This window comes from Nicotiana tomentosiformis, chromosome 5, assembly GCF_000390325.3.
Source record: "Nicotiana tomentosiformis chromosome 5, ASM39032v3, whole genome shotgun sequence".
Taxonomy (NCBI): domain Eukaryota; kingdom Viridiplantae; phylum Streptophyta; class Magnoliopsida; order Solanales; family Solanaceae; genus Nicotiana; species Nicotiana tomentosiformis.
Genome location: NC_090816.1, coordinates 88,906,625 through 88,915,417, shown reverse-complemented (window position 1 = coordinate 88,915,417; position 8,793 = coordinate 88,906,625). Strand labels below are relative to the sequence as shown.

General features: G+C 36.9%; 1 protein-coding gene across 1 annotated transcript; it reads right to left on the bottom strand.

The window, feature by feature from the left end:
* Positions 1 to 6,622: 6,622 nt before the first annotated feature.
* On the bottom strand, positions 6,623 to 8,398 carry LOC138892752 (uncharacterized). Its single transcript, XM_070176488.1, has 3 exons — positions 8,117 to 8,398; positions 7,032 to 7,202; positions 6,623 to 6,829 (listed from the first exon to the last, which is right to left on the bottom strand). The coding sequence occupies exons 1-3, from the start codon at positions 8,396 to 8,398 to the stop codon at positions 6,623 to 6,625; spliced, it is 660 nt and encodes a 219-aa protein (XP_070032589.1).
* Positions 8,399 to 8,793: the final 395 nt, after the last annotated feature.

The window sequence follows — 8,793 nt, the reverse complement described above, 5'->3', positions numbered from 1 at the left end:
ACGGCGACCTCAACCGGAACTGACAATCGGATATTTCGAACGGCGCCCTCGAACTCAACTCTTGATGTTGCTGTTTTATGGAGTTTTCATGGCTATTTGGTGGTGAATTTCAGCTGCTTTGGGGTGGTATTTAAAGGTTGTTTTGGGAAGTGAACTGCTGCATTTTTACAGCGCTTTGGTGTTGAAAATGAGGTGCTTTGCAGGTGGTTTTGGATTGATTTTTTAGCAGATTCGTAGCTTATTTTGCTGCTCTCTTAGGCTGGATTTTACAACTGATTTGGGGCTGTTATGTGGCTGAATTTTGATAGTGTTCAATTAGTTTTTGGTGCTGGTTTTTGGGACAGATTTGAGGTCGTTTTTGCAGATGTTCGCAACTATTTTTGCTGCCCGTTTGGGGTGAGATTTGAGCTTGTTTTAGGGAGCAATTTCAGCTGTGTTTTGGCTGATTTTTTTGGTGCTTTCTATGGAGTTTTACCTCCCTTTGGGGCTGGTTTAAGAGCTGTTTTTGCTGCCCTTATTCAGCAGAATCCAAAAGGTTGGTTTGGGCGTGTCCTTTTATTTTAGGGAGGGGGTCCTCTCCATTTTTCTTGAGGAGGGACATATAGGGGGGTTGTGAGTGGGGACAAGCATGGGAAACAAAGAAAAGTAGAGTGGGGACAAAGTGTGGGGGGACAAGCATGAGAGAAAGCGTGGGGGACAAGAGAAAGTGGAGTGGGGACAAAGTGTGGGGGACAAAGAGTGGGGACACGCGTGGGAAGATGAGAGCGGAAAATATTCAAGCACGGTAAAAAATTAGGTGCTCACACGACTTAGTTATTGATTGTTTATCTAAGTTAAGCTTTTACTTGATTTTTGTTCAAGTTTTTAATTTTCCTATTTAGTTATTTTTCTAGATTAGATTTTTACTTTTATCTTTATAGGTTTTGTTTATTTATTTATTTTTTTTGTAAATATTTTTATTTTCATAAAAAATTAATTTTTCTCTTAGTGTGTTCATAGCTCTCTCAAAATGACATCTGGGGATGAAATATCTGGAGGTAAGGTTATTGATGAAGACACTTAGTTGACGGAAGACTTTTATGGCCCGTCTTTTGGGCTTGTCATGACCTGAACTCTGGGAGGTCTGAATTTGAATATGGGAGTAAGGCTTGGTATTGGAATGAATATTCACGATTAAGGGAATATGAGAAACGACGTTATCTTCTAACAAAGTTGGTGAATGATTGGTCGAAGGAGAGAGTTGATATTGCACAAGAAATTGACAAGTTTGGCTTGGCTTTGCATAACTTGGATGCAGATTTGAGTGCAAAGGTTGATGCGTTTAACGCCCAACAATTTAATGATGAATTGTGTGAAACTGAAAAAAATCTTCTAGACCTAATTGAGAAGCTAAAATGAGAATACCAAGCATTAGACCATATTTTTCTTGAGGATGCCAATACTGAGAGGAGTGTTCTAGAGTCATGTGAGGAAGTAGATAATATTATATTTGAAGACTCTAGTGTGTGTACATATGAGGATGTAAAGAGTAATACAATTCTAGAGTTATGGCATATTGGTACTCATTCCATATATTTTTTAACATTGTGTTTGGATGATGACATGGAAATCGAGTCATCTGAGCCTTTGGAAGAGCCAATGGACGAGGAACGAGGTGCCTATATTCTTAAATTTGTTGTGCCAAAAAGCAAAAATTACATTCCTCATCTAAAGGTCAAGAGATGTAGAGCGAAAATTTTCTTGCTTGGCATGTTTTCTTTGTAGCCTCACCGAAGGAGCATAGCCACCGGCTGGATGCCCTATTGGGGGCTCAATTCATAAGTTCGAGATGGAGATAAAAAAGTGCTACAAGTCGTGCCGCGACGTTAATCAGGCACTTGTTAGGAGACAACCCAACTTTACTGCTTTCTTTTATTTTTATTTTTATCTTATTATTGTTGTAGTGTCTGTTTTTGTTTTGTAGGATTATAAGCATAGGAGGCAAAGCCATTGGAATAGTGCAAAAGCGAGCTAGATGGTGAGAACTAAGTGTGGGGTGACCACACAAAGGACCATGCCTGAGGGAAGTCTGAGCACCCGTGAGCCGCTATTGCTTCGGCCTTTGGCCTTTCAGGAAGTTTTTTGTTCACCCTCATTATTATTTTGCTTTATTTGTGCATTGGGGACATTGCACTCTTTTAAGTGTAGGGTGAGAGAATTCCTCTAGATAATTAGAAGTAGTATGTTAAAAACTGTTAATTTTTTATTTTGATTTTAGCTTCTTATTTTTGTTTTCGTAGTTGTGTAGTATTTTAGTAGCGTAATTTATTTTTTAAAATGTGGAAAATAAGAAAAAAAAATTAAAAAAGGTAGAAAAATTAGACTTTTTCCGACGATGGATCTCCTAGACAGTTTTCTTGAGGGATTAAAGTCTAAACAAAAATCCAAAAATATGTCTTTTAGCTTTCTTTAGGTAGTAATAATCCCTTGCGGTTTTTTTTTGTGCCTCGATTCTTTTTCATGGGATGTAGTTTAAACCGGATAGTAGTTTTTCTTTTTATTTTTTTTATTTTTAGAGTAGATTAGAAATTAGGGAATAAATGGAGGAAGAAAGATGAGATTCCTAGGCGCCCTTGACTTGTTTGATAGTAGCATATTTAGGTTTTGGCATGCGTAGTATCTTCCCTATGTGCTAAAAGTACTTATGATACCTTGGTTATTTGGATAGCATGTTTTGTGATGCCTATGTCTCTTATGTTCACTTTGTGCTTAATGCTTAACATCTCGTGGCTCCGTGAATACTTGCATTAGTTTGAGAGTCGGAATGGAATCGTCCTTAGTGAGTCATGTGCATGTGTGGTGAGATTTTTGTATAGTCCATGTTATTGTGATTGTGTCTAGAACTTGCCCGGTATGTGAGTCAAAGCGATATTTTAGGTGATACTCGGTTTGAAAAATAATTTTAGGCTATCTTTGTTCCTTTTGAGTTTAATACTTATCACAAATAAAATATATCCCTAGTTAACCATTTTGAGTTTATAGACTTTTATTTGACACCCTCATTACAAGGCTAAACCTCTTTTGTTCTAAATTGATATTGTTTTGATCCTTTTACCTTTTAAAGCACTTTAATTGTGAGATGAGCGCTAAAAGGAGTAAGAACGGACTAAGTGTGAGGTGGCTTTTGAGTGGAACTAGTGAAAGGAAGAAATGTGCACTTGTTTTATAAAAGAATACATCACTAGTGGAAATTGCAAAAGAGAAAAAGAAAAAAAAATTTAGATGAATAAATTGATATTTTGTTCTTGCTAGTGGGAATGAATTAAAGTAGTGCTTAAAGAAAGATGGAACATTGTTAGAGATGATTTTAGTTGTGAAATTAAAATTGCGATTGAAGAATTTGCGCTTACAATTGATTATATGATGTGTTAAAGTGCTTAGGATGGTTAGCCACTATTCCTAAATATATCATTCCCGCCCCTTAGCCCACATTACAACCATAAAAAAATCCTAATTGATTTTAGATTGAGTGAGCCTACATTAGTAGAGATTTACATTAAGGGCAAGCCTATGGTGCCAATTGCATGCATGTGACTTCTTTTGTGAGAGTGAGAGATTTTCTTTGATATATATGAGTCCTTAAAATATATTTGAGCATTTGATTTGAATGTATGGATTCAACTTACTCTCTTGTTCTTGTTGTAAGGGCACATGGTTTCGCAAGGAATATGTAACATTATTAGACTTCTCTCTATGATGTTGGGTGTTCAAGCCATGGGTGCATTGTGACATTGAGTTAGTTTTTGAGGCTATGATTGTAGGAACATTTTGTCTTTGTTGTGAATATTAGTGAAGTATGGCATAAGAAAAGGGAAGTGTATGTGATTGCACATGCTAAAGTTTAATTGTTGTTATAAACCATGGCCATTGATGTAGTGTGCCTCAATTGTGTAAAAACAAAGTGCTCAAGGATAGTGTGAATTGTTGGTTGACTCGAGGACGAGCAACGTTTAAGTGTGGGGTAGTGATGTTTGGCTATAATTTCATATTTTTAGTGCATTACTTATCTTACATTTATGTGCTTTAATGCTAAATTATATTTATGCTTAATTGAGTCTATTTTATGTGTAGGTACGTTGAAAACGAAATTTAAAGCAAAGTAGAGATTTTATGTGTATTTTATGTACTACAAGAATAGCTCGTGATTATTTGATGATGTGAAATATTACAATGATATAATGAAACAATGATCAAAGACAAAACAAAAGAAGACAAAATGAAACAAGCAAAGGAATTGAAAATAAAGAAACAGAAATGAAAACGTGAAAGAAGGAAAAGTTAGGCAAAGCAAAGGAATTGAAACTAAACAGAAACAGAACAGGCGTAGCAATGAATTTTTCTCGCGAAATACCTCGCCTCGCACAGTGGAAACCGCGCGTTAGAGGTTGCACCGCCAGGGGTATAGCGAGGTGGACCAGGCGTTTTGCCTCGCGAGGCGAGGCCTTTAGCGAGGGTTTTCCGGATTTTTAAAGCCTATTTTATCTCCTATTTGGTTTTGGACTTGGTTATTTTATTTGAATCTTTTCCCTACACATATAAATAGTCATTAAACATCATTTTTAGAGGGGGATTGGATGAGGAGAGACCGACTTTGGACAGACTTTAGACGAAGGGAGAGCACGGAGCCGCCGTGGAGGCCGGAATTCATCAGTCTCCATCTTTCTTCCATCAAACTTAGTAATCTTTACTTTTTCTTGATGATTTGTTGTTTTGCTACCATGTCTATGTGGAGCTAAACTTCACGTTCTAGGGTTGAGGTTGTCATGAATATTAAAATGTATTAATTATATTACCGTTAACTCGAGTTATCATCTTTGGTTGTTTCTCTAATTCTGTGCATAATTGCTATTGTTTGGCTACCAATTGAGTTTTATTTACTATCTATGCTATGCTTGAGAAAGCCGTGTTTAGATTAGAGTAGAATTGGAGAGAGCTTATTTATGAACCCGTGGCTCGGGGAAAGATTTCGCGGTTAGGATAGGAATATACCTAATAGTCTTGCTTAGTTGAATACCGTATTATATTCGTTCATGATAGATTCAAGACCATAGAAATATATGGTTGATATATTATGGATAGACGGATAGTATTGTGGGAACATGCTATTTATATAAACGATCCGGTCAACTAACAATCATAAATAATTTGGATTAACAGGTGTAATTACGAACTCAATAGGATTGATCAACCGACCACAACCCTGAAAACTATATCTCTCTTAGTTACGTGTTTGAATTTCGCAGTAGTAGTTATAATAGAAAAGTTAAACTTTTGATCATCTTGGACAATAAGTTGATTTTAGTTTGCTTAGTTAACGGTTAATCTAAGTCTCTGTGACTTCGACATCCGACTTTTGAGTTACTTTATTACTTGACGGCCGCGTATACTTTCGTGTACCGGGGAACCAACACACATGCCAGGCAAGACACCTATCTGACCATAGTTGTGAGAATTATAACCATGTCGACCTGGAATGTAATGCAAAAAGAATAAATTATCACTTTGACTCTGTAATTTTTCAGATAGTGCGTGTCTATGTACATTCTTCATAAGCATACATTACATCGATCTGACACAAGTCTTCTCACAACACTTGACACCAGTTGAGATATAAACCACAAACTTTACTGACTCAGGTTGGTTCCAGTATATAACCTAAATGGAGACAACCGTCAGATCCTGCAATATATATGTAAACTTATAATCTTTGAAAATGACCCGCCTAACAAAAGCTGCTTAATTAAAAACCAAGTAAATGAATGCGGCAATTGAGTATGGAGAAGATCATGGCCCACAAGTCTGAAACACAACTACAATAAAGAGGTGGTTTACATCCTTTGGCTTTTGCATATGGAGCACAAACTAAAAAGGATGATGCTTTCTTCGTAAATCATCCGCCCTTAGGTGGCTTTTAATTTCTTTGGCTGCTTCACTTGCAAATAAAGTTACTTTATTTGAAAGTTGAAGCGTGTGAAATTTTGGGTCTAGAATGTGAACTTCAAGTGAAATAATTATTTCATTTTGAAAAAATATTTTGAAGGTGTATCCTTGGGTGCTTTCATCTTCCCGATGGACTTCATCCTTCAAAAAGAAATATTTTGGGGATGAACCTCTCCTTGAAATCCTTTTTTGCCTTTTGACAAACCTCTCCAACTTGTGTAAAGCTATATATATACTTTGTGTAAGAAGTTTTTAGTAATATGAGTAGGTTGTGTAAGAATATTTCCATCTCCTCGAGCTCTTATCTAGTATCTCTCTTCTAGAAGAAACATTCCAAGAATCTGTCTTCGCATTTACTTAAGAATCTCAGTAACTTTGGCTTCTTTTGCAATAATAATGTATAAAATCTAATAACGAAAGCAGTCAAAAGATGATCTTATTCATTCAACAACCAAGCTTTAAATACACCAAAGAATAACAACCTAGTGCTAAAGTAAAGGAACTGGCTGTTAGCTATACTCCCAACAATTAGGAGAAAGACTTATTCAAAATAATAACTATTGTTTGCTCCTATGTAGTAGGAGATTTAATAGAAATCCATAATAAGAATAAGTGATAAGATTAGGATGCTTAATACACCCCCTCAAGTTAGGTGTGGTGCAACAATGCCTAACTTGGAACGGCACATAGCAAAGGCTGGTTTTGGTAATGGCTTGGTCAAGGTATCAGCAAGTTGATCACAAGCATCAGTGTGTTTAACAAGAATCTGGTGTGCTTGAACTTGGTTCCCAACATAAGAGAAGTCTACAGTTATATGCTTCATTCGGCTATGAAACACTGGATTGAAATGCTGACACGCAACATTGTCACAACAAATTGTGGGTGTATTTGAAATGCTGACACACAATTCATCGAGCAAGTCTCGTTCCATGTGAGTTTCGCAACATCATTTGCAACAGATTTGTACTCTGCTTCAGTAGATGAGCGAGCTATAACTTGATGTTTTTTGGACGACCAGCTCACTGGATTGGGCCCAAAGAAAAGAACATAACCTGAAGTGGATATTCTGTCATTCGGGTCACCGACTCAATCTGCATCAGGATACATGTAAAGATTGTTGTCCGAGTGCGAAGAATTCGAAGACTTGAAGTTGCTGTGGCTTTAAGATAGCGTAATATCCCTTTAACAGCCTTCGTATGTTCATCAGTAGAGTTCTGCATAAACTGTGACAATTTGTTGACAGCATAAGTTATGTCAAGTCGTGTGAATGATACATACTACTCTCTCCGTTCCAGTTTACGTGAACTTATTTCCTTTTTGGTCCGTTTAAAAAAGAATGATCCCTTTCTAAATTTGAAAATAATTTAGCTTAAACTTTCAATTCTACCCTTAATAAGAAGCTTTTATAACCACACAAATACTCTGGATCCCTTTTTGACTTGTTTAGTACCACAAATTTAAAAAATTTTCATTTTTTCTTAAACTCCGTGCCCAGTCAAACAGGTTCACATAAATTGAAACGGAGGGAGTATAATTTACCAAGTGTGCGCGTGAAGAGAGTGGAATTAGTCGGGGAAGAAACATCATCTGCCCGAGGTAGTTTACTGGAACACATTGCTGTTGAGACTCCTTTACAATTATCCATATTCAACTGAGAATGAATCTCAAGAATATATTTAGATTGAGAAAGAATGAGATCATATGACACGTTTTTAACTTCTATATCCAAAAAGTAGTTTAAATAACCAAGATCTTTAAAAAACAAAATGAGAAGCCAAGAAATCAATAACATGCCTAATCAATCTAGGATGATTTCCTGTGACCAAGATATCATCAACATAGACAAGCACATAAATAGTTGCAGCCAAGTTATTTAAAATAAATAAAGAGGTGTCAGATTCTGACTTAATAAATCTCATTTTCTATAGATGATCACGTAGTGCAGTCTACCATGGCCAGAGGGGCTTGTATTAGACCATAAATGGCTTTCTTCAATCTTCAAACATGAGACGGAAATTAGGAATCAACAAAGCCCTGAGGTTGAGACATAAAAACCTGTTCAGTCAACTGGTAAGAAAGCATTGTTAAGGTCGAGTTGATGAATTGGCCAACTATGCTGCACGGTTATGGATAGCACCATCCGCACTGTTGTTGGTTTGTCAACTGGACTGAAGGTTTCGTATAAATTCAAGTTAGGGCGTTGCGAGAACCCCTTTGCAACCAGGCAATCTTTGTAGCGATCTATAGAGCCATCTGATTTTCTCTTTATGCGATACAACCACTTGCGGTCCACAATATTTTTCATTGGGGCTCTTGGTACCAATTTCCAAGTTTGATTCCTCATCAAAGCATCATATTCTGCTTTCATATCTTGTCTCCACTCTTCATGGATATTAGCTTGTTTGAAGGTTGTTAGCATAGTAGATAAATGAGTTAGCAAACTGAACTGTCTTTTGGGCTTGAAAATGTTATTCTGGGATTTGGTGGTTATACGAGTTGGTGCAGGATTTGGAGTTGGCATGGTGGGTTATTCTGGTAATGGGTTACTAGACAATGGGTTGGATGAATGTGTGTTGCCAGGGAGTGAAGAAGTTATCAGTTGAGAGGTGGCTAGGGATGGTGCAGCAGGGGTTAGAGTTAAAGTGTTGGTGCTGGATTTACATCTTTGGTATGTTAGCAAAGCTGGAGGTTGGATTTCTGAAGGAGTATGATGCGGAAAAGAAGGAAGAAGGAATTACCTGGATTCTCCGTAGCAGCTGATATTACCTGGTCGGAACTGAAGGAGGGAGCATTACTTAATACTGGACCGGGTAA

Bases quoted from the DNA above. Each gene is read 5' to 3' on its own strand.
- LOC138892752 (XM_070176488.1), bottom strand. From the start codon at position 8,398: ATGCTAACAACCTTCAAACAAGCTAATATCCATGAAGAGTGGAGACAA. The intron at 7,203-8,116 runs GTGCTATCCATA...AAATTGTCACAG, and splicing joins AACCAACAACAGTGCGGATG to TTTATGCAGAACTCTACTGA. The intron at 6,830-7,031 runs GTTATGTTCTTT...GTTGCGTGTCAG, and splicing joins TGACAGAATATCCACTTCAG to CATTTCAATCCAGTGTTTCA.